Source organism: Martes martes (genome assembly GCF_963455335.1).
Source record: "Martes martes genome assembly, chromosome: 8".
NCBI classification, from domain to species: domain Eukaryota; kingdom Metazoa; phylum Chordata; class Mammalia; order Carnivora; family Mustelidae; genus Martes; species Martes martes.
In genome coordinates this window covers 127,262,570-127,288,862 of record NC_137895.1, presented here as the reverse complement: position 1 = coordinate 127,288,862, position 26,293 = coordinate 127,262,570, and the positions used below count along the sequence as shown (strand labels likewise).

At 37.0% G+C, this 26,293-nt stretch overlaps 1 protein-coding gene across 1 annotated transcript; it reads left to right on the top strand.

Annotated features, from left to right (window-relative positions):
• Positions 1-695: 695 nt before the first annotated feature.
• ENKUR (enkurin, TRPC channel interacting protein) lies at positions 696-26,293 on the top strand (the record flags this gene model as incomplete). Its single annotated transcript, XM_080811819.1, has 5 exons — positions 696-772; positions 8,186-8,331; positions 12,062-12,285; positions 15,979-16,125; positions 24,826-26,293. 5 exons carry the CDS (start codon positions 696-698, stop codon positions 24,997-24,999), a joined length of 768 nt encoding a protein of 255 aa, XP_080667945.1. The 3' UTR covers positions 25,000-26,293.

Below are 26,293 nucleotides of genomic sequence, written 5' to 3'. Positions count from 1 at the left end.
CGTCAGTGAAGGCCTGCGCGCCCGCCGCCACACCCACGCGCCGAGCAACCCCACACCGGGCACGTGACTCTCGGTCCCCGCTCCACCTACCAGAATCCGCCGTGCTCCTCAGGCTCCTCCTCACCCGGTCCAACTCTCCACAGAGTCCTAGCGTCTGTGAGGCCTCAGCGGCTCGCCCCGCCTCCCCCGGGATTGGCGCCTGCGCACAAGAGCCTTATTGTGTGACGCGTGCGTACCAGCGGCGTTTCCGTGCTGTCCCTCGTGGGGTATATGTTTCTCTCCAAATATGCAGGGATAGAAACGTGCGATGTTTTTAGGAGGATGCCATTCAACTCATTATTCCCAAAGGCACAAGTAAACAGTGGTTTCCATATTGAACTCCAGCAGAAAAACTGCAGGGGGAAGAGAGGAAACGTAGTTCACCGTGCTGCCTTCCACTTCCCCATAGCCTAGCAACTGTTTCCAAGGCAACCAGGCCGTCAACAACGCTAAGCAACCCTGCGAGAATTAGAAGGGCTATTTTATTTTCTTCCCAAGAGAGAGCTGCTAAGAAGAGGTCAAAGGGGAATTAGGTGAAAGAGAGAAACCTTAGTTCTGTGAGAACACAAAAGTAGGAAAGGAAAGGGGTAACAGTGAAGAAAGAGAGAGATTGGTATAGTGAGAAAAAATATTTTTATGCAGTCATTTCGGTGGCCATGGATACAACTTGCTTTTCTGAAAGCATTTATAACCTCATACCCATTGACTGGAAGGAGCCTCCCCAGCCTCCTAGGTATGTGGGTAAGCAAAGATTATCACTTGAAACAAGAATAGGGCATAATTATGCCATTTCAGGATTAACTGAGCATCATATGACGTTGAAAAATAACAAATTTCTGTCTCAGTGAAGTTGTCTCAGATGTCAGTTTCATAAGGAAGTGGCTGCAAAATCTAGGTATTTCACATCTCACAATTCACAGAGAGGGCCGTCCAGTGCTGTGAGAGGGCCATTTTATTATGCTGGACACCTATTAATACAATATGTAATTGTTTTGTAATTTTCTAATTGTTCGTACATGATGTAGTATATAAAATGACGTAAAATTTCTTGTTGCTGTTAAAAAGAAAAAATCATTTATATTATCCTCTGCTAGGATACTTGTTACTTGGTTTCAGGAGTTCGTTGCTTTATTTCTGTCTACACTACCGCTACCTCTCTAAAGGGATAGTAGTTACTTGTTTCTGAGATTATTGTCAAGTATAAATTCTTATTTGTTTCTGAAGCTCAGTTTTTTGATTGGTAAAACAAAACAGAAAAGCTTTTAATGTCTTTTCCAGATCTGATAGCTGGATAGAAGGAAGAGTAGATGGGTGGAGGCCCCAAGATATGTAATTGAGTTAAAATTTTTACCTAGGTATTAGGACCCCTTAATTTCCCCATTACTTCAAAAAGTTAACCCCAAAGTAAATATCTCAGTTACTCTCCTGTGTAGGGGTTTAGAACTTATGTAAATCTATGGGGCGGAAAGAAGGTAACTAGTGCAGAAAATCTTATTCCTCCTAGTACTTGAAATATTTGCTGTTTTTTTACCTTTCTTCTTTTGCTGACGCAAGTCAAAACCACATTGAAAGAGCACCAGGCTAAAAAGCATGCTCTGAAACCCATTGGTTTGGGAATAATGAATAAATTTTCATTTGTTTTCTTTTCTTTTTTAAAAAATATTTTATTTATTTATTTAACAGAGCAAGAGAGAGGTCACAAGCAGGCAGAGAGGCAGGCAGAGAGAGGGGGAAGCAAGCTCCCCGCTAAGCAGAGAGCCTGATGCAGGACTCGATCCCAGGACCCTGGAATCATGACCCGAGCTGAAGGCAGAGGTTTAACCCACTGAGCCATCCAGGCGCCCCTTGTTTTCTGACATGTAAAACGAACTAAATGATCCACATAATCTCTAAGTTTCCTTTGAGTAATTACTTGGGGTGCATAACATCATCAAGTGGGCAAATCCTTCCATTTCAAGCCCGAGTATCTAGTTTTAACAAGAGTAGTACCTGTATTATTTTCCATTAGCTTCTCGAAATCGAATGAGCATGGAAAGAGGAATGTAAAGTAAAATGTGATGGAGTTGCAGAGATTATGAGGAGGATCCAAATTAACTATTGCTGAATGAATGTTTGGTCAAAAATTCCTGTATGTTGTACTAGATAAAGCTCCTCCTTTCTGTAACCACTGGTAGGTTGTATTTTCTATAGAGTACTGAATTTGAACGTTAAGATATTTTATTAGATATGTGTTTTGTTCATTGGTAAATTAAAAAGATGTGACTTTACTATATCTAAGTAATTTTTTCAAGAAATTTCATAGGAACAATCTTTATTCATTTGGCAAGCAATAACTGAGGCCCTATTATGTGTATAACATTGCCCTTGGAGAATGTCTTGGGAAGTGTTGGAAGTGACAGCACAAACTCCATGGTTGACTCTGAAGAAGTAGGAAAAAGGAACTCAGGTGAAGGGATTAGAAGGTATCCAAATGTGGTGCCAAAGAACTCTGTTAAAGTGAGACTAAGCAGAACAACCTATACTGCAACAACCCTGAAAAGGTTTTAATTTGATAATTAGACCACCAATATACAAACTACCAATATATAAAAACAGAACATAACACATTTAACACCTTCCTCTCACCACACTATTTGCCCTGACCCAATCCCCTTACTAATAGTAAGAATTAATCATTAAAAAGAAATGTATTAACCTACAAGACTTATTTGCTTTACTGAGTTACAAATTCAGCTTCAAAAAAGCTCACTGCAGCTCTTTGCCAGATTAGCAAGATGACTGTCCGGCTTTCACAAAGAGGTGCATCCCTCAAAAACTGACTGCATTGTGATCTCCCACACCTCAGACATTACAGTCTCCTTGGGACACTACAGTATAAACATTAACATTTGGACTAACAATAAAATCATATATTATTGGAAACCCTAATGAGAGATGCAGATAACTAAATGAGAACTTAGGAAATGGATATATGTAATGAAAATGGGGTGAAGGGCATCCTCTTTTAGTTGAGCTTAATGAGCTGGGACTCAAGATATAACAGTGTTAAAGTCAATGGGAAGCCATGAATCCATTTTCAAAATTTCACTTGCTCACGATGCATGAGATGGTTTCCAAGATACTCACCAAATTTGTCACTCTTCTATTGATGGCTCCAGTTACTTGATGTCTCCAATCATTCTGTCTTTCCCTTTTATTTAAGGTAATATTCCATGTATGTACTGGACAGCCCATGGTACCATTATCTTTTCCCTTGCAGCACAATACATTTATTAACACACTCATTAACATTTTGACATTCATTTCCCTACCATTGCCTCACATTGAAATTTCCACATGAATTATGACTAAGATCGGCCTCTACCAGACTATAATTAATGTAACTGATTGTTTTTGATCTAAACTCATTGTTATCTATGGACACAGTTTTGAACTTTGAGTCTTTTGTATATTCTCTCAACCATCCTTCCCAGCTTTGTGACATTTGCAAATCTAGTAAGTATGTCTTTTATATCTCCATCTGTCATTGAACAGGACAAGTAGTTGGCACTTTAGTAGGCTACTAGACCCCTCTTTTTAGGCTGACAGCAATACTGGTTTTGAGGGTTCAGTCAGTCATCCATATGCATCCATTAATCAATTCCTATGTCTCTACCTTATCAATAAGGATAAGAGGCTTTGTTAACATAAAGATGTATATTATGTCTAAGGTAATTGACTGATTTATGAGTCACATAATCTTTTTAAAAAATGATGTTCATTTCAGTGACCTGAAACTCCAAATTGCTCATTTAGTCATTGCTTCTCTACAGATTTTTAGATGCTTTCCAAAATTGACATCAGACTCACCATTGATGCATGGTTTTTAAAAATGGGAATATTTAATGTGTAAGCACCCACTAGTTGACTGTTTTTTTAAGGCTTTCTGGTTTTCATTGACGTTAACTGTGACACGTAGTTAGAATTTCATTTTCAGAGCTCCTCATTCTCTTTGGACTGTCCTTCATTTTATTCAATTTCCATACTGTTAAATCTACATCTTCTGAGGCTTTGCAACATCTCTTTGTTTAAAGTCTAGTTATGTATCTAAATTTGCTAAGCAATCTTGACTATTATGAAATCTTAGATGACAGAGTCATTTTCTCCTGAGATTCTTATCTACTTTGCTGACAACTTGTAGCCAATAATTCAATTGGGGAAAGCAGTAGTCCTTTAAAATGAACTTATATTCAAAGAATGTCAAAAATATTCCAAAGTCTTTGCTTTTATTTTTTAAAAAGATTTTATTTATTTATTTGACAGAGAGAGATCACAAGTAGGCAGAGAAGCAGGCAGAGAGAGAGAGAGGGAACCAGGCTCCTGCTGGGCAGAGAGGTCCGAGGCGGGGCTCAATCTCAGGACCCTGAGACCATGACCTGAGCCGAAGGCAGAGGCTTAACCCACTGAGCCACCCAGGCACCTCTAAAGTCTTTGCTTTTAGTATAATGAAAGTCTATGTTAAAATACCCATTGTTCCAATATATGGTCTCAGAGTTTTATAACTAGTGTTAGAAATTGTTATTCAGATTTTTAATTTGGCTGTCCAGTTATTATTACTTCCATAATAATAACACTTCTTTTCATCTCTTGTAAAGAAAAGAAACTTTACATGTCCTAATATAGAAAGAGATCACATTAAGTTTTAAAAATCAAGTTATATTTCATACATAAATAGAAATATAGAAAACTCAATTTATTTGGAAAATGGATTGAAGAGATAGAGAAAAAATATATTATATTAGTTTCCATCTTTTTTTTTCTATTTTTGTAATTTGGAAAAGTAAAAAATTACTCAAATAGCATAAAGTGTATTGTTTTGTATAACACAGGCAAGATTTCAGCTCACAAAATAATGTATTGAATCACAAGATTGAAAATTAAAAAGAGCTGAGAGTATACACACTCTTTTCTTACCACAGGAAAGTAATTTTATTAATCAAGAGGTAATATCTGCCAGTTCCAACTTGCATATGAAATTTAAGGCACAAGTTTGGACTGAACATTATTTTCTGAAGGTATCTAATAAACTCATTCAGTTTAGACCATAATTAATCCCTAGCCATTGAACTCAAGATTGAGGAAAGGCCTTTTAAAAGCAAGAAACAATTCAATGTTTCTCCAAACAAATTTATCAACATTAAGTAAGGAGAGAATAAGTTGTTAAAAGTGGTATAGCTGAACTTCTGCTTCCAATCAAATATGGAATTTACCCTCTCACCTTAAACAACTAAAACACTAGGGGGGGAAAAGTGTAAAACAATAGTTTTCAGACAATGGACAATAGGCAGCACAGAGCAGTCATCCCTAAGAGAAGAGAAACAAGCCTCACAATTGCCCAACAATCTTCTTAGAGAGTTTCCAGGCCGAAGTCCAGGGAAGAAGAATTTAAACAAAATCCAGCCGTTCCTTGAGTTAAAGGAGACAGAGTTCAGAGTCTGGGGAGGTCAAGGCATGTAGAATTCACAGCACTGAAATACAAGGTACCAGAGAGGAGAGAACTGAAGAGAGAGAAAGAGAGAGAGAGTGTGTGTGCTCTAGAAATATGCAAGAAGATTTTTCTGAAGTCTTTGGTTGACAGTACATATATGCAATGAAACTATGGAGGCCAGAGAAATAACCAACGGAAGGTAGTAGAGTCAGATAAAGTTCGAGTTCCCACCAGCCAAAGTGGAAACACCTCCTAAGGCACAGGGCATTGAGTAGTGCACTCAAAAGTATATTGCCTCAGTAGTGGAGCCAAATTAGAACTAGACTCAAAGCTCTTCTGGACCCAGAAATATAATGCATAACCAAAAGAAAATTAGTCAATGCAAACAAAGAAATGGCATTAATGAGAGAATTAGTAGACAAGACCATTAAAGCTATTTTAAATATTCTCCATGTATTCAAAAAGATAGAGGAAAACATGAACAAGATACAGAGAGAAATGGAAGGATAAAAAAAGGCCAAAAAAAAAAAAAAGACCAAAATTGAACTTCTAGACATAAAGGATACTACTTCTAAAATGAAAATTGTCCACTGGATGGGATTAACAGTAGCTAAAACACTGAAGAAAATATTGTTGAATTTGAAGACATAGTAATAGGACAATACAAAATAAAAGAAAAAAACTGAAAAGGAAAACAGTGAATCAGTGAGCTGCAGACAACATCCAACAGCCAAACATAAGTATAATTAGACTTGCAGAAGGAGAGGAGAGAGCTGAGGAAACAGAAAACATATTTGAATAATGGCTAAAATTTGACAAATTTAATGAAATTTCCAAATCCACAAATCCAAGAATCACAATGAGCCCTAAGCAGAAAGAAGAAAAAAGAAGGAGAAGGAGGAGGTGGAGGAGAAGAGCATACCAAGGGATATTACAATCAAATTTCTTAGAACCAGTAATAAAGAGAAAAACCTTAAAAGCAGCCAAAGGAAAAAGAAACATCACATATAGAAAAAGAAAGATAGCAAATATCTCATCAGAAACAATGGAAGACAGAACTTACAAGGTGCTTAATGCAAATGTAAGTAGAAATTGGAAATTTGGATTTACACAATGAAAAAAACACTGGAAATGGCAAATATATGGTAAACATTAGAAATTATTTTTTCTCTTTAAATTTATTTAAAATAAAATTGGCTTTTTCAGGGAAAATAATCACAATGAATTATGAGTTTTATAACACATCGAAGTAAAATATAACAGTGGGAGAAAGGTGGGGGGTAAATGCAAATATTCTTTTGTATGTTTCTTATACTGCATGTGACATGGTATAATGTTACTTGAAGGCAGGCTTTGGTAAGTTAAACATGCATATTGTAAACCTTAGAACGTCCACAAAATAAAATCAAACAAAAGTAAAAAATGAGGCAAAATAAAAAGAGGAAGAATGAACAAAGGGGTATGTAGAAAACAAATAGCAAGATGGAAAATTTAAACAGAAATGTGTTTTTAGAATTACATCAGATATGAATGGTCTAAACAAATAAAAGATTTTTTAGAAAGAATTAAATTTCTGTGTTCTCCATGAAAAAAAAAAACCTTTAAAAATAAAGTCACAAAATAAGTAAAAAGTCAAAGAATGGAAAAACAGTGTGTTGCCACAGAGCAAAGAGTGCTGAAGTGGTTTTATTAATATGAGATAGAGTAGATTTTAGAGTACAGAGTTTTAAGGGAATAAATAGCATGACTTTATAATGATGAAGTGGTCAGTTCAAGAAGATATAATAATTTTAAATGTTACGAAACTACAAACAGAGCTTCAAAATATATGAAGGAACAATTGATAAAACTAAAAGAAGAACAAATCCACAATTGTAGTCAGAGATTTCAACATCTCTCCATAATTAAAAGAACACTTGAAAACACTACCAGGTTGACCTGATTGATATTTATAGAACATTCCAGCCAGCAACAGCCAATACACTTTCTTTTTGAGTGTATATAGAACATTTACCAAGATAGACCATACTTTGTGCCATAATACAAAGGTCAGAAAGTTTAAGAGGATTGAAATTGTACAAAATACATTCTCTAACCATAACAAGTTAATTAGAAATCAGAAAGACACCTGGAAAATCCCCAAATATTTGGAAACCAAACAAAACACATCTAAAGAAACTCAAGTCAAAGAAGATATCAGAAGAGAATTAAGAAAGTATTTTGAGCTGAATGAAAAGGACAGAATAAGCATATCAAGATTTGTGGGATGCAGCTATCAAGCCGTGCTTGGAGGGAATTCTACAATTTTAAATACTTCTATTAGAAAACTAGTAAGTTTAAAGTCAAATACCTAAACAGGCACCTTAAGAAACTAAAACAAAAAGGGCAAATTAAATCAGAATAAGGAGAAGTAACAAAGATAAGTGTGGAAATCATTGAAATGGAAAACATGTGAACATTAGAGAAACACAATGACAAGGACAATGAAATAAATGCCTAGCTAAACTGGTCAGCAGAGAGAATGAGGACACAGTTCACCAATATCAGGAGTGGGAGAGGTGACATCACATGTTCACATGTTAACAACGAAATACTATAATCTTGACCCTGGCACTTGAAATCACTTTTACTGGAAATACAAATGTTACAACTTTTCTCTCTCTTTCTTTTTAACTTTAGGTACACATCCATTTTTAAGACATCTGTAAAAGAGGACATGCAAAAACATAAAACTGCAATGAAGACTATGGGACCACCAAAAGTTGAAGTACCTTCTCCGAAGGATTTCCTGAAGAAACATTCAAAGGAAAAAACTCTACCACCTCGTAGGTTTTATCATTCTTTTTAATCTTAAAAGTGCTAACAGATCATTTAACTAGAATTATCTTACTGCCAATGAATATTAAATGCTCATAGGTGAGAAGCTTACCTCATATTTAACAGAATCTGGCATTCTGGGAGAAAGTAGAAGTAGAGAATGTAGTGGGAAAAGAAGGTGGAGAATACTAAGTCATCCCCCAAATAGACTTACCCTGTGATGTGCAAGCATCTGAACTACAGCTTGGACTATCCAATAAAGCCCCACCTCCAGCCCCACAGGCCTCACCATCTTAGTCCCTAGCCAGACAATTTCAGTAACAAATAACGATTGTAAGAAGAGTTTGAAACTCTAGTGAGAAGATAGCCTGGCATCTAAACCCATCTAGTCTTTTCTGCAAGAGAAGAGAATTGCAACTGTTAGACCAGTTGAAGCAACTATCAGGCACGGGCTTTAACTCTCCCAGATCTCTAAGAACATTTGGACAGTAAATGAGTCCGGTGTAATGGAGGAGCCGTCATGAATGACTGGGAGACAAAGCCAGCTTCTTGGGCATGTGTGTGGTCACACAGGGCCATGTGCTTAGAAACTTGGTTTAATGCTCTGCTTTTGTCCTCTTGAAATTCTTAATTTTTGATCAAGGAGCTCCATGTTGTCCTCTTGAACTAGGCCTAGCAATTTATGTAATTAATCATGGTCATAGAGTATATAGATAGTAGGGAAAGGGCTATCTGGAAAATGGACAGGTATGTATGTATGGAAGCAGCTTCTTCCCATCCTGGTTGTGTCTTTCCTGATGTTTTAGGACAATAGAGAGGAGAGGGAAATTAGTCTCTCTCTTTCACAAAGTTAGCATCAAGGAAATAATGCAACATCTCAAGCCCAGCTAGGATGTACCTTTTGACAAGAGTGAACTACTTCTCCCTATGGCAGTATTTTATATCCCACAATCCTCCCTCATAACCCATAATGCCACGACAAAGGATGAGGATATTATCAGGAAAGATGGAAAATGCAAATCTAAAAGTACAACATTCTTGCATAAATTCATGTCTTTCAGAAGTCTCTATTATATCTCTCTCGAGGGGAGGCTTGGTATTTTGTGACCCACAACCACTTGAGAACACTGGAAAATCTCAAAATGGAATTAGTTTATTTTGATATTACTTGGGTTCTCATGCATCCTCTCTAGAGTTAAGCACATTATATAACACAAATACCAAACTATATAAATCCTAAATATCAAATAAGGGAAAGGGGAAGAAGTCTATCTCTCCCCTCATAACAGGACAAAAAACCCCACAAAATAATATTGTCCTTATGAATAATCAAGAAGGTTGTTTGCTGCAAGAGTTGAATCCAATGAGTTAAAGGTAATATAGACCAAGGCTACTTCGAGTCTCTTTTTGAATATTCTGTCATTTTGAATGCAATAGTTTTGAAGACGGGAATTTGCTAGACACACTGAACAATACTTAACAGATCCATGAACATTTCTATAAATTCAATTGCTAGAACGTCTGCATGACAGCAAGGCTGTATTGACATTGCCATTTTGATATAACCATAAGAAAACAAATCATTTGGTTTTCAGATTTATTATCCTAACTCCCAAATACCTTGTGAAAAGACATCCTCATCCCATTTTCCAAGGTTTACCCCATTGCCAACCCCTATGCCTGGGGTGAGAGAAAAGATGATGTTTAAATAGACATAACATAAGGGAAAAATGGGGCCAACTCTAGGCACCATCCAGCGGACAACCACAACCAATCCAGGGTTGTAATTTACTCTACTAACTCACCTAAGAATGAATTATCAGTCTTTGTAAACTGTTTCCTCATTTTCTTAGAATTCAGCTTTACCTCTTCTATACATTTCTAAAGCTACAGAGTTCCTTATATTTACATTGGCATGCACTGTCAATTCATAATTAGATCTTTAAATATGTTCAATATAAACATCAAGAGGATAAATAACTGGGTTTTTAGGCAAACAGATTTTGCAAGCTTCATTGGGTTGAGTGTATCTGGTAGAAGAAAGCTCTTTGGGTTGTAACAACGAGCCCTTATTCTCTGCTCCAGGCTTTATAGGAACTCCAAATTCAACTTCTAACATTGTTCATAACATCTCATTAATAGTTAAATCGGAAGATACTATTTTGGTAGATCAGAAACAGTAAACAATTTCACATATAATTCAAGCAAATATATACATTATATTCTACATATTAAAATGCATTTTTTTCTTCCCCCCCTATAATGTAAACTCCATGAGAACAGGGACTTTGTCTCTTGTTCATTGCTATATCTGCAGTTCCTAGAGCATTAACTGGGGACATACTAATTCTCAACAAAAACATATTGCATTAATTAATGAATAAATATTAATGATACTTATGATAAACTCCTTTCTGATATTTCTGGGTGTGTAGAATTAATATCAGAAGTGTTGGCTTGCTAAGGCTGCCATAACAAAGTATCACAGACTGAGTAGCTTAAACAGAAATGTGTTTGGTACTGGTGTTAGGGCTTCAACAGATGAATGCTGGGAGGCATACAATTCAGCTCATAACAAGAGGTTAATCCAGTCCTTAGACATTTAATAATATCTTTTTTCCTGCTAATAAAAGTGACATAAACTCATAAAAATTCAAACAGCACAGAAATGAAAAAAGGCAAAGTACCTAGTAATTGTGAGGGGTGAAAATGTGGGTAAAGTTTTGTCAAGATGGCTGTTGCCTTCAGTTCTTGGAAATAAATTGTAATTCTCTTACATTTTAGCATTCTTACAAACCATTTTGAGGTGGTTCTATCAAAATAGATGAGTCAGAACGGTCACGTTGAAGAGGCTGTGTAGAAATGGCCAGTCTCATCTGCTGCTAATGAAGACAATGTGGTAGAAAGAAATAAATAAGATGAATTCTGGATAGTAGTAATTTTAGGAAGTGAGGAACAGTCAGGGAGGAGCGAACTGGAAACTTCAGCTGAGTTGCTAATTTTTATTAATTAAGCTGCATGTTGGGGACAAAGCTCTTACGTGATCTTCATACCTGATAATAAGAGTTCTAGTGAAAAAATCCATAATTCTTGGACTTTCATCAAGTTTGACTTATTGGTGACTTTACAGTAATTTTCCTCTGAAGAAAAAGTTACTAGTAATATTGGTAGTATTTAGAAAAGACTTTTAAAGTTTTTTTGAAAATTTTTCGGTGAAAAAGCTTAGCATTTATTATTGATAGCTTTGTAAGAAAATATTTTCACACTAGCTAGTAAAAATATACTAGTTAGCTAGCAGATGATTGGGAGGCTTATCTTCTTCCCTTAGACTTGGATACTGTTCCTCAATATATTAAATGATTGTGTTGTGCTTAATTTGGGACATTTATGATTACTGATGTTCCCCTAAATACTTGAATATATTATAAACAAAACTCTTAGGGGGCCCCTGGGTGGCTCAGTCATTTACCGTCTGCCTTCAGTTCAGGTCACAATCCCAGGGTCCTGGGATGGAGCCCCGTTTCAGGATCCCTGTTCATTGGGGAGCCTGTCTCTCCCTCTCCCACTCGCCCTGCTTGTATTCCCTCTCTTGCTGTCTCTCTCCATCAAATAAATAAATAAAATCTTAAAAAAAAAAACTCTCTAATATACTAGTGGTAAAATATCAAGATATTATGAATAATACTGAATAACAATGTTTATAATTTAATATTAACAAGAAAATGTTGTGTTTAACAGAAAAAAAGTTTGATCGGAATGAGCCCAAAAAGCCTCCCGTGCCACTGAGGACTGAGCATCCAGTCATGGGAATACAGAGTGAAAAAAATTTTATAAATACAAATGCAGCCGATGTCATCATGGGAGTGGCTAAAAAGCCTAAGCCAATTTATGTTGACAAAAGAACTGGAGACAAGCATGATCTTGAAACCTCAGGACTTGTTCCAAAATACATCAATAAAAAGGTAGCCTTGTGATGTAGTAATGAGACCTTAAATGCAAATAATTTAAGTATGGTTTTCAAAATGATTATCCATATTATTAGTAATAGTGCTCTCACTGGGCAAATTATTCCTCTATAATCTGTGTTTGGTCCAAATCTAATGTGATGAAGTTATGGAGAATTTGAAATTAATAGCATCACTAGTCCAGTAGAGGAAAACTCTCATTGTTTCCCTTAATTTCAGCTTTTAATATATTTAACAGTTACAGCAAACATCCTCTAAAAGATGTTAATTTTTAGTGTGGTGGAAATTGCATGAACAGCGCAGTCATTACTATGAGTCATTACTAAGAAATAACCTTTCAGAAAGTCCTGAGATTTAGTCATTAGGTTATAATATCTTGGTAACAGAATGAGGAAAAATGAAGAGGAAGATGATTTTAGAGCCATCCATCCTATCTATGTAGTATAAATGATTCACATTACAATTTCAACTTGAATGTGTCTGGAATAAAGCAGACCTTAAAAGTACTGCACAATGATCTAGTCCTTTTGGGACCTTCATCTCTATCTGAAAAGGTGCTTACCAGAGAGGCATACAATTTCATTGTTGAAAATTATAGGACCTTCAGTTTGCTTAGATATAGAAGATCTTTAAAATTTAAAGAGCTTACAAAAATACCTTACACAAAACCTATTTTACTTTGTATGCTTACACAGTGTAAAGCTGCTTGGAACACACGTAGTAAAATACGAATGCAAAATCCTAAAGAATGATAATCCATAATAATAAGGTGTGGCAAAAAAGAAAGGAAGGACAGAAGGAAGAAAGGAAGGAAGAGGAAAAACAGAAATTGCAATCGTGGTGTATGAGGGGTTTACATCGAGGTAGTGCGGTGATCTACCATGATGAATCCAACGCCTGCTCAAAATCAAAACAGGAACCTCACAGCTGTTGTCAGAGTACACCACTTACTCTCTGCGAAACTCCTGTCACTCATTAAGCTAAGACAATTTCGGGAGACCTTAGCAGGTATCTAAGGGTTGGCAGCACGTGGCAATGAAGTTATTTCCGGCTTCCATGAATACTTCCTCCTGTGCCCTGAAGGCTTCTCATAGCCCTTGTCCCAATGGGGGTGGAAAAACAGAAATGTCACTCTTCTAGCTGGCCCTTTAAGGCAACTTCCAAACCATTATTTATCCACTAGGATGTAGAACCTTTCTTCTTTGCCGGTTATGCCACCAACTGTCCACACAGTGCCCCTCCTTCTGGCTGCCTTCCGCCTAAGCTGTCCACTTCAATAAATTTTCTATCCTGAAGAGAAAATTGAGAGTATTCATCATGGAGACAGAAAAATATTAAGTTCGCCTCCTGGTGCTTGTTTACCAAGCCATGCAAACACTCTGCACCCATTAGACTCTTGGTGTTGCTGGCTGAGCCCCCTTCAGGGCTCAGGAAGGACTTTCTCAGCTTACTCTCCACTGATCAGAGTGAAGTTTTTAAGACTTGGGGCACCTGAGTGGCTCAGTCAGTTGGGCAGCTGCCTTCGGCTCTGGTCATGATCTCAGGGTCCGGGGATCGAGCCCACAGACTGCTCCTTGATCAGCCGGGAATCTGCTTCTTCCTCTGTCCTTCCCCTGCTCATTCCCTCTTTCTCTCTCTCTCAAGTAAATAGATAAAACCCTGTGTGAAGGAAATTATAAAGTTTTAAAAAAGATAAAACCTATTAATGGTAAGTGAGAGATCAAGTTTTTAAAGGGCAATGCCATTTTTTTTTAAAACGTAAGGGAACCTCGTGTTTTAGTTTCAAGTAAAATATTGTGTGCGCATTTGTGCCATGGGAAACCATCTGTGAAAACAAATGGAAGCACTGATGATTGCCTGAGGTCTACGGCAATGGACGTGAGACCTCGTCTCAAATTCTGACTCTGCCACTTAACTCTGTGATCTTTCACACATTATTAGATTTATCACAGGGTTGTAGTGAGAATTAAATCATATAAAATCTATCAAGCACTTGATACACTATCTGGCACCTAATAAAAGTTCAACAGAGAGTGGGTATTAGTAATTATTACATTAAGAGTATGCATTAGCCCTTAGTGGTCCAGCACTGGGAATATTTCAGATCACTGAAGCTTTTAGCCATGTGCAAGACATTTCTTCTTCCTAAAATATATTATGTTATTCCCCTTATTAAGTAGAATATGCCCAATATAATTTAATGTTTTGGTGATGACTCAGAATCATTGTTATGAGCATCAGTAACTACTTAGTTGTGATGAAGTTTTGCCCTCAGTGTTTCCTGAAATGAATTGGTCTGTTTACTGCTACGCTAACTTACCAGAATACTGTGCTCTTAGAATTTATTTGTAGAGTGTTTTGCAACTTGCCAGAACACACTTATAGCTAGGATTTCAAACTCTCCTTTTTTTAGCCAGGATGGGTTAAGTTATGCTTTGGTAAAAAATAACCCCAATTTCAGCATCTTAAAGCAAGGAAGTTTTATTGTTTGCTTATGCTCCATGTCCATTAAGAGTTGGAAGCTCTTCTTGTCCTCATTCCAAGACCCAGGCAAACTGAAATATTTCCCATCATTATACTAAGTAGAAAAAGAACATGGCAAGTCATCTATTAATTCTTGAGGCTTCTACCCAAAAGGGACAGAGGCCACTTGCACTATCACTGGGCAAGTCGGGTCACATGATCACATCTTACTTCAAGGGGTTGAGGAAAGTGTTGTCCCATCAACTGCCTAGAAGGAGAAGAACCAGAAGGTTTACAAATAATTTTAATGACTATCCTACCTCTTAACAGCTGCTTCCTCAGAGAGTTTTTCACTGAGCTCCTTATTTATATAAAATAGATCCTATTTCTTTCTTCCCCTTACGATTCTTTGTTTCAGTTTGGAGCACTGATACATATAAAATATATGTGTATATGTATATATAAAATACTTTATTTTTCGTGAGTTTCTCTCACCACAGAATGCACATTCCATAAAGACAGAAACCTTGTCTGTCTTATTCACTCATATACCTGGCATCAGGTAAATTCTCAAATAATTTTTTGAAAAATAAACAAGGAATAGTATAGTTCGATTTCTGTATGCAGTGATATCAAGCATAGCCACTAGTTTGAAAAAAATCACAGCAGATTGCTTTACTGTCAGTCCTCGTAAGCGGCCCAGGAAACTTCAAAATGGATTTTGCATTCCAAAAACAACCTTAGGGTCCCAAGTATTTTTACTTAAAGCAGATGTGCGTTGTGTATTTGGTTTTTTACTATACTTTGGAAGCATTTATCCTCTTTTATGTAAGAAGAACTTGCAAAAGAGGCCTCGAGATATTCAAGATATTTAAAGGTAAAAGCTGAAGCACCTAAAAGAAATAAAGAAAAGCCAACTCTCAGAGGTAAAACAAGGGCTGAGTCATCAGCCAGGAACAGGTGCTGGAAACATTCAGAAGAGAAAAAACAAGCAGCCACAATAACAATTCAGATGATTTTAAAAGCCGAGAATCAACTAGTTCCCAATGGGAAAAGAAAAACAAACAAGCAAACATTGAATTTTGTCAATTTGCCATGTTTGGAGCAAAGGCTTTGCTCCAAAAAATCTGTAACATTTCTTTTTCTCCCGGTCATGAGTTGATATGTGCACGTATGTAAGACTGCATTCAGGATCTTAATTTTTTTTTTCTGGAACATCCTTATAAGGATTATGGCGTCACACCAGAATATATATGTAAGCGAAACGAGGAAGTTAAGAAAGCCCAAGAAGAATATGATAATTATATCCAGGAAAACCTTAGGAAAGCAGCTATGAAAAGGCTGTCCAATGAAGAAAGAGAGGCCGTTCTACAGGTAAGTGTTCCATAATTTATATTCATGTGTAGTAGTACTTTGGAACATCTCTGAACGAAGGGTCCATCCACCATCAATGAATATGATAAGCCTGCATCTTGACTTTGAACTCAGAACACTCTCTTTGGGTTATGGTGAGGAGTACGTGTGGTACACTGACTCTTTGGGGAGAGCAAAAGTTGTATTAGGAATTATTGGATAATATTTTGTTTCCAATTTTGGGAACTTCTGTTTTTTCCTGGGGGCAGTTAATGTTGTATGAAGCCCGCCTTCTGCTTCAGCCAACATGAGTAAGTAAAGCCAAAAGGCATTTTTATTTTTCTTCTCATGTCCCTAGATTTTTCAAAAATAATATCCATAAAATAGATATTTTTCACTAGATGGAGCTCTAGAATAATTGAAGCTGCTCTTAGGCCAACTTTTTTTTTTCTTTCCTACAAGCCAAATGTCCAAATTTTAAAATGAGCAGGTGTTAGGTATTTTTATATATTTTCTTTATTTTGAATCAAATAGGCATAAAGATATATGACCTTATGTGTTTACTGCAAGTCTTTTATCTGAAGCATTTACAATATCTTTAGAGAGTATTTATTAAGCACCTAAATGTACTCTTCTATAGTCAATGATATCTCTTATAGAGGTAAAACTAGTACTTTATTCCAGTACTTTGTTGTTTCGAAAGATTTCTACAAAGTCATTTCTAGTGACCTTTTAAAAACAGAAAAAAAATATTTTGTCCACATAAACTTCTGTTGAAAATAGATTTGTAAGCTGTTTAAATTCCTAATGTTTTATTAATGTTACAATCATTATTAAACATTTACTAATTCCTGTTTTGCATTAAGTATCATGCTAAGCCTCAAGGATATTAAAAAGGCCATAAGATAAAATTCTACTATAGATAATGTTGTAATATAATGGATGAGAGGTGATATGTATATATGTACATATGTAGATGTGTGTGTATGTGTGTTAGGTAGAGATCATAAGTTTTATCAGGTTCTAAGAGTATCTGATGAAGGATTTAGCTTGGCCTTCGACTGCAGAGTAAGAGGGTCTTCTGGACAGCAGAACTGACCTAAGGGCAAAGACTGTGTCTCTTTGTTGGCAGCAGTCTCCTTTGTGCCTAACTTGGTGCCACAGTATAAACAGGGAGGCTTAATATTGGTGTGCTGGAAAGAAAAAAGGAAGAAGGTAGGCAAGAAGGCTAGCGGACATGGAGGTGGGACTTTGGATGTCATGTTCAGAGTACTGGTTTTTGGTCCATTCTCTCTCTGTCCCCCTTTCTCTCTTGCTCTTTCTCCTTCTTGCACTCCACCTCTCTCTAGTTTGAATCTACCATTTATAGAAAGTACATGCTTTTGTGAAAGCCAGGTTTTTATATCTAACCGATGCTGAAAAAAAGAACACAAAACCACCAGCGGATAGATTATCCAGACAGAAAATCAATAAGGAAACCTCAGCCTTAAACAACACATTAGACCAGATGCACTTAACAGAGAGATACAGAACATTCCATCCAAAACCAGAATACACATTCTTCTCAAGTATTCTTGAGAACGTTCTCCAGGATAGATCGTATGTTAAGCCACAAAACAAGTCTCAATAAATTTAAGAAGACTGAAATCATATCAAGCATCTTTTCCACTTATAACAGTATAAAACTAAAAATCAAATACAAGAAGAAAACTGGAAAAATCACACACATATGGAGATTAAACAATATGCTAATGAACAACTAATAGCTCAATGAAGAAATCAAAGGAGAATTCAAAAAATACTTTGGGGGTGCCTGAGTGGCTCAGTCAGTTAAGTGTCTGACTCTTTATTTTGGCTCAGGTCATGATCTCAGGGTCATGAGATCAAGCCCTATGTCGGGCTCCATGCTCAGTGAAGTCTGCTTGAGATTCTCTGTCTCCCTCTCCTTGGGCCTCTCCCCCTGCATCCTCACTCTCTCCCTAAATAAATAAAATCTTAAAAGAAAAAATACTTTCAGGCAAATGAAAATAGAAATACAACCAAAATCTATGGGATGACAGTTTAAGAGGGAATTTTATAACAACAAAAATCTCAAGCAAACCGTCTAACTTTACACCTAAGGGAACCAGAAAAAGAAGAACAAAAGAAGCCCAAAGTTCTGGAAGGAAGGAAATAATAAAGATGGAATAATAAAGAATGGAAATAAATGAAATAGAAACTAAAAAGACTAGAAAAGATCAATGAAAGTAAGAGCTGGTTCTCTAAAAAGAAAAACTAAAGTAACCTTTAGCTAGGCTCACTAAGAAAAAAGAGAGAGGGCCTAAATAAATAAAATCAGAAATGAAAGAGAAAAAGTTACAACTGAACACAGGAATACAAATGATCATAAAAGAATACTATGAACAGGTCTATGCCAACATTTTGGACATCTAAAAGAAATGGATAAATTCCTAGAAACATACAATCTTCCAAGACTGAGTCATGAAGAAGTAGAAAATCTGCATAGACCAAGTACTAGTAAGTAGATTTAAACAGTAATCAGAAAACTCCCAACAAATAAAAGTTCAGGGCCAGATGGCTTCACTGACGAATTCTACCAAACATTCAAAGATTTAACATCTATCCTCCTCAAACTCTTCCAAGAAATCGAACATGAGGGAAACCTTCCAAATTCATTTTACAAGGCCAGCATTACCCTGATACCAAAACAAGTCAAGGACACCACATACGCTCGCAAATCATAGGCCGTAAATATCCCTGTTGAACATCATACAAAATCCTCAACAAAATATTAACAAATCAATTTCAACAATTCATTAAATATATCATTTACCATGATCAAGTGGGATTTATTCCAGGGATGAAAAGATGGCTCAGTATCCATAAATCAATCCATATTGATATAACATAGTAATAAAATGAAGGATAAAAACCATATGATTATCTCAATGGATGCAGCAAAAGCATTTGACAGTATTCAACATCAGTTTAATGATAAAATCAACATTATAAAGGCTGTCTATGACAAGGCCACAGCTAACATCATGTGAACAGTGAAAAACTGAGGACTTTTCCTTTATGATCAGGAATAAGACAAGATGCTCACTCTTACCACTTTCATTCAACTTAGCATTAGAAGTGCTACACAGAACAATTAGGCAGGAAAAAGAAAAGCCATTCAAATTGGAAAAGAAGTAAAACTCACTACTTGTGGATGATGTGATTTTATATATAAAGACTCCTCCAAACATCTCTTAGAACTTGTAAACAGGGGCGCCTGGGTGGCTCAGTGGGTTAAAGCCTCTGCCTTCAGCTCAGGTCATGATCCCAAGGGCCTGGAATCGAGCCCCACATCAGGCTCTCAGCTGAGCGGGGATCCTGCTTCCCCCTTTCTCTCCCCCTGCCTCTCTGCCTACTTGTGATCTCTGTCTGTCAAATAAATAAATAAAATCTTAAATAAAAAAAAACTAGTAAACAAATTTAATAAAGATGCATGACATAAAATCCATACACAAAAATCTGTTGTGTTTTTATACACTAACAGCAAACTATTAGATACAGAAATTAAGAGACTAATTCCAGTTACAGTTGCAACAAAAAGAATAAAATACCTAGGAATAAATTTAACCAAAAGGTGAAAGATCTGTGCACTGAAAACTTAGAAGACATTGATGAGAGAAATTAAAGAAGGCAGACTAAATTGAAAGATATCTCCTGTTCATGGATCAAAAGAATTTATATTGTTAAAATGCCCCTAATACTCAAAGCAATCTACAGATTCAATGCAATCCCTATCAAAATTTTTCACAGAAATGGAACAATAGCATTTTTTCAGAGAAATGGAACAAATAATCCTAAAACTTGTGTAGCACCACAGAAGATCCCAAATAGCCAAAGTAATCTTGAGGAAGAAGTACGAAGTTGAAGGCATCACACTCCCTGATTTCAAACTGTATTACTAAGATATAGTAATTAAAAAACAGTATGGCAATGGCATAAAACAGACACATAGATCAAAGGTACAGAATAGAGAGCCCAAAAATAAACCCATGCATATTGGTCAATTAATTTATGACAAATGAGGCAAGAATATACAATGAGAAAAGAACAGTCTTCTCAAAAAGGGTATTGGGAAGAATGGACAACCAAACACAAATGAATGAAACTGGACCATTATCTTACACCATATGCAAAAATTAGCTCAAGATCGGTTAAAGACTTGAATGTAGACCTGAAGCCATAAAACTCCTAGAAGAAAACCTAGGTGGCAAACTCCTTAATATCCCTCTTGGCAATGGTTTTTTGGAATCTGACTCTAAAGGCAAGGGTGACAAAAGTAAAAACGAACACCTGGGACTACTTCAAACCAGAAAGCTTCTGCACAGGGAAGGAAACCATCAACAAAATGAAAAGGGAACCTCCTGAAGGCAAGACGATATTTGCAAATCATCTATCTGATAAGAGGTTAATATCCAAAATATATAAAGAACTCCTACAATTCAACCACCACCACCACAACAAAACACCCCCAAACAAATCAATTAAAAAACAGGCAGAGGACCTGAATAGACACTTTCCCAAAGAAGAGATACAGCTGGCCGACTGGCACATGAAAAGATGCTCAACATCACTAAATCATTGGGGAAGTGCAGATTCAAAACCACAATGAAATACCACCTCACACCTGTCAGAATGGCTATTATCAAACAGACAATAAAAAACAAGTGTTGGCGATGATGTAGAGAAAAGGGAACCCTTGTATGCTGTTGGCAGGAATGCAAATTGGAGCAGCCGCTGTGAGAAACAGTATGGAGGTTCCTTAAAAATTAAAAATAGAACTATCATATGATCCAACGATCCCACTTCTAGGTATTTATCCAAAGAGAATGGAGACAACTCATTTGAAAGTATATATGTCCCCACCATGTTCACTGCAGCATTATTTACAATAGCCAAGATACGGAAGCAACCTCCCCAATGATGTCCGAATGGATTAGGAAGACAGATTAGGGACATATCTGTGTGTGTGTGTGTGTGTGTGTGTGATGCGAAGTGAAATAAGTCACACACAAAAAGACGTTCTATGCAATTCCACTTACACATGGAATCTAAAAAGCAAAACAAACAAAGCAAAACAGAACTCATAAACAGAGCACAGAGTGGCGGTTGCTAGAGGGGAAAGAGGCCGGGGAGGTGAAGTGGGTGAAGGGAATCAAGAGATACAAACTCCCATTAATAAAATAAGTCTGGGGCTATAATGTACGCCATGATGACGCTAGTCAGTAATATTGTATCATATATTTGAAAGTGGCTAAAAGTGTGCATCTTAAAAGTCTTCATCCCAAGAAAAAAATATTTTGTATCTTTGTACAGTGACACGGTAACTAGACTCGTGCTGATTATTTCATAATGTATACAAATATCAAATCATGATGTGGTACACCTGAAACTGAGATAATGTAATATTCTACTTAAAAGCAAAAACAAAAACAGGAAAAGAGAGGAATAAGAACTTCCCTCAGATGGAGAAGACTCTTCTGTCCTGTGTTTTTTTGGCTCTAGGGGAAAAGCAGCCCTCAGTTTCCTAATATGGTCACTGCAGATTTGATAGGCTGATAGCAGACCCTTCCTATATGCCTTATTACAGGTACTCTAGCTACCATGGTAACGGAGGCACCAGCTCTGGTCCTGATACACCCCATCACGTTTCCCTCCCTGATTAAGAGCTGCCCACAGCACTAATAAGACAATATAGTTGTATGTGCCTGAGTAGGCCACATCCTGCTCATTCTTCACAAAATAACAGTCTCACTATAGCTAGAGGATCATCTGGTCTAATGATTCCACACTTCCCATTGGACATATGAGGATATAAAATGCAAATATATTAAGTTTTATTCGTTTATCTATTCATTCACTTGAACAGGCACTGTGAGCGAGACGAATGCACTCTTTACCGTCAGTGAACTCTGAGTTTGGTTTATACTTGCCCTTGGTCCCAAAATTAGCAAGGAGCAGAACAGGGACTAAAACCCACATCGGCCAATTCCTAGGCCAGTGCTCCCCCGCGACATTGTACAAGCGTGCATAGGAAGTAGCAAAAAGCAGCTCTGTCAGTAAGAGATCCAGCAGGAAATACAAGGCACCACCAGCCAGGATCCTGAAGGGCAATTATGAAGGAACTATTTATGGAAGGAAAGCAGGGCTAAGGGAGCCAACCAAAGAAAAAAAACCCCAAAGCACCCCAGGGCTAAGGACAGTGGGAATCCATCACTACCCTAGGCTCAAAGGGCAGAGGCAAGAAACAGTGTTACCAGAGCCTGGTAAGATTTGGAGCCTGGAAGAGGGGGCTACTGAGCAGTGTTGCCCTTACAGACACGTGAGCCAGAGCGAGGGTCCACGTAGCATCAAGGGAGAGGAAGAAGAAATGCCCCAACCTCTCTCTCCTCCCACCAGCGCTGAACTCAGATGAAAGAGTGGGGCGATGGTGTGGGGAACCACCCCATGCCACCCTGCCCTGGTCCCCAAGCAGACGAGATCCTTCATGGAACCGAAGGCACTTCTTACTTATTTTATGACTGCTTCTCCCTATTTGAAGCTTTTCTCAAACTAACAATAAAAAAATAAAATAAAAGAGAAAAGAGAAAAAGTCAACTAAGAAAAAGAAAATCACTGTTCCTGCAATGAATAAAAGATTTTTTCCACGAAATAACAGAAATAAGTCTTAAAAACAGCAGAGAGGCTATGTCAATATAATATATCAGTTACATTTAGTTCCCATCCCTGCCTGTTGACTTTGATTCAAAGGTTTTTGTACACACGGGAAGACAAAGCAAACTATCCTTTAAAAGATAAAGGCTGCAGCGAAAAAGTGTAGCTGCTGTGACCACAAGTAATGTGGAAATACCACTCAAGTAGCTATGAAAAACCTTTGATATTTGAAAGTGTATAAATGCATAGATTTCCTCCCTGCGGTACATACCCCTGTGGAGCACTGTGGAAACATAGTTCCCGTTTCATAATGAAAGGCTATGAGAAAGGAATTCTTCTGAGGACGCCTTTTTGGAATACATCTCATACACTATGAAGAACTGTGCTAACCCATCCCCCTCTTTTTAACATGTAACCTGGATGTTTTTCCTCATTCTTTGCCTTTCCTTAAATCTTTCATTTTGTCTCACTCAATAAGTGTTCAAAATCTGTTGCCCTTTTCCCCAGCCAACCTGGTCTATACAGTGTACCTTCTCCCTAACATCATGGCCCACCTAAGCACAGGAATAAATCACTGAAATTTTGTTATCCCCCAAAAGTTTCTACAAGATTAAATTTGTACTATGAGGGCTTATTATGAAGGTATTATTATATAAGACACTTCTAATCTTGTCTTACACCTAAATATATAGTCATGGATTTCAAGCACCATATTTTCAAGGCAATATTTTATTTTATTTATTTATTTAAAGATTTAATTTATTTATTTGACAGACAGAGATCACAAGTAGGCAGAGAGGCAGGCGGGGGTGGGGGGGTGTGTACGGGAAGCAGGCTCCCTGCTGAGCAGAGAGGCTCGGATCCCAGGGTCCTGGGATCATGACCTGAGCCAAGGCAGAGGCTTTTACCCACCGAGCCACCCAGGCGCCCCAAGGCAATATTTTAAATTCAACTTTCAGTTTGGCCTTTTGTTTTTGTGTAAATAAAGTGATTTGTATACCTATAGTGAATAACAGAAAGTGTTAATTTTGCAAAAGTTTCATAGCTCGAATTTGATTAGAGGTTTCTGCCCATTTTGTCAATGAGACCCTCTAGTGCACTGTGATGAGAAATGGGGACTAGGCAGATGAAAAGAGCCTTTATTGCTCCTTAGAGATCCCTAATTTTGAATCTGTCAGCTTCTGAGAATATAAAGCATTAACTACATTACTGAATTAGCATGTGTGTTACATTTAATGACATCTCAGTTATTTCTGGTATACAGTAATGGAAAGCATAGACCCCTTGACTATATGAAGCATTCTTTCTAATATATTGAAAACATACAAAAAAATCATCTCCTGTTACATTGAATTTTGGCATTTTGTACATTGCCATTTAGGCGAATATAAGCAAACATGCCATGGGAATCCAAATCAGGTCTTTTGATGAATGGGTGTAATGGTTCAAAACTATAAAATTCTTTTTTTTTCCATTAACATATAATGTATTGTTTCAGGGGTACAGGTCTGTGATTCATCAGTCTTACACAATTCACAGCACCCACCATAGCACATACCCTCCCCAACAGAACTATAAAATTCTAAAGAAAAAAAACTAAAATTTTTATAAGAAATAACTTCCTATTCAAAAATATGTCTTGCTTGGGGGAGGGGGGGCATCGATTCTCACGTGTTTTTACCGAAGCATTTGCTGTGAGCTTAGTTTCATACTACTCGTAACTCAGCATATGCATATTTAATGGCAAAAACAAGTAACAGTAACATTAAAACCAGAGCAAATAAATACTCCCTCTGGGAACTGAGCGCACAATCGAGGACAGGATTTGGCCTCTGCACAGTTTTTTCTGTTACTGTAGCCAAGGACTCGATAAATACATATCATTTTGTAAAGTTATTTTCATCAGTTTCCTTTACCTATTTACATTTCTCTTCACTATATATTTTTTTTAACCATTTCCGTTACTTTTGCAGCTACCTGAGTATTTACAGTTCTCGTTCCCCTTTGCAGGGGCTGAAGAAGAACTGGGAGGAGGTGCATAAGGAGTTTCAGTCCCTCTCAGTGTTCATCGACTCCATCCCAAAGAAGATCCGCAAGCAGAAGCTGGAAGAAGAAATGAAGCAACTGGAACATGACATCGGTGTCATCGAAAAGCACAAAATTATTTATATCGCCAATAAGTAATAAGAGATTTTTTTTTTTAAATAGAGTCATTTTAACATAGGGGGAAAAAAGTGAAACTTTGCCTTTCAAAGGGGAAAATACTATGAAGAGAGCAAAAATAGTTTTGACCAAAATGCTGAGGCAATGATTAAAGGGTAATCGAATTATTCTACTGACGTGAGAGAAAAATGTTTTTTCACCAGTGTTAGGTTTTGCACATATAAACGGAAGTTTGATGTGGCGTGTTCCAGTCTTTGGGTGATCCATTACTTTTACACACTCGCTTCACAGAAACATTCATTTCTGGGCGCTGAAGAATAAGGTCAGCTCTCGGAACTTCAAATTTTCTCTATTCTGATGATACAAAGAGCACAACATTAAAAACCGTGTAGAATTCTGAATTGGACTTAGTGGCATATGCTTTCTTCCTACTCCCATGCTTTCTGCATATTGCTTAAGATTCCCACACATTTAACAGCAAGCAATTTCCTTTTTTTTTTTTTTTTTAAGATTTTATTTATTTATTTGGCAGAGAGATCACAAGTAGGCAGAGAGGCAGGCAGAGAGAGGGGGGAAGCGGGCTCCCTGCTGAGCAGAAAGCCTGATGTGGGGCTCAATCCCAGGACCCTGAGATCATGACCTGAGCCGAAGGGAGAGGCTTTAACCCACCAAGCCACCCAGGCACCCCAATAGCATGCAATTTCTGATAGCCTCTGTCATTTGCAGCTCTTCTCAACTGCAGACACCGTCAATGTCCATAATGCTAGCTATGCTGAAGGGCTTATGTTGGGAGGAAGAAAAGTGAAGATGGTAACATAAAATCAAGAAGACAACTTAGAAAATGCATCACTGAGGATAATCAAAGAGAATAGCCTTCTTCCAGGCATACCAACTTTTAAGAACTTTGCTACTCCAAGTGCTTTATTCCATAATTCACTATGGGTGTTTCACTAAAATGGGATGTTCCTTTTTCTTTTTTTGTTCCTACATACCTATCTGGTGAATTCGAAAGTTTCCACTTGTATGATTAATTTATTAAGCAATAAGCATATGCAAGTAGAGCAGCCTTCAATTCAAAGTAAGTGTGTAAGGAAAGTCTAAAAAGAAAGGATTCTTGTATGAAATTTTAACTTAGAGAAATTCAGTAAAACATGAAATACAATATATCAGAGCTACACAATGCCTGCTGCTTACACTGATTTTTATCTAATGGATGATAGGAAAAAAATAGCATTTCTTTTTTAACTTTTTCACAAACAGAATTTAAGAGCATTGTAGAAAAGTTTACTTTAATTGAATAAAAATGATTATGTAC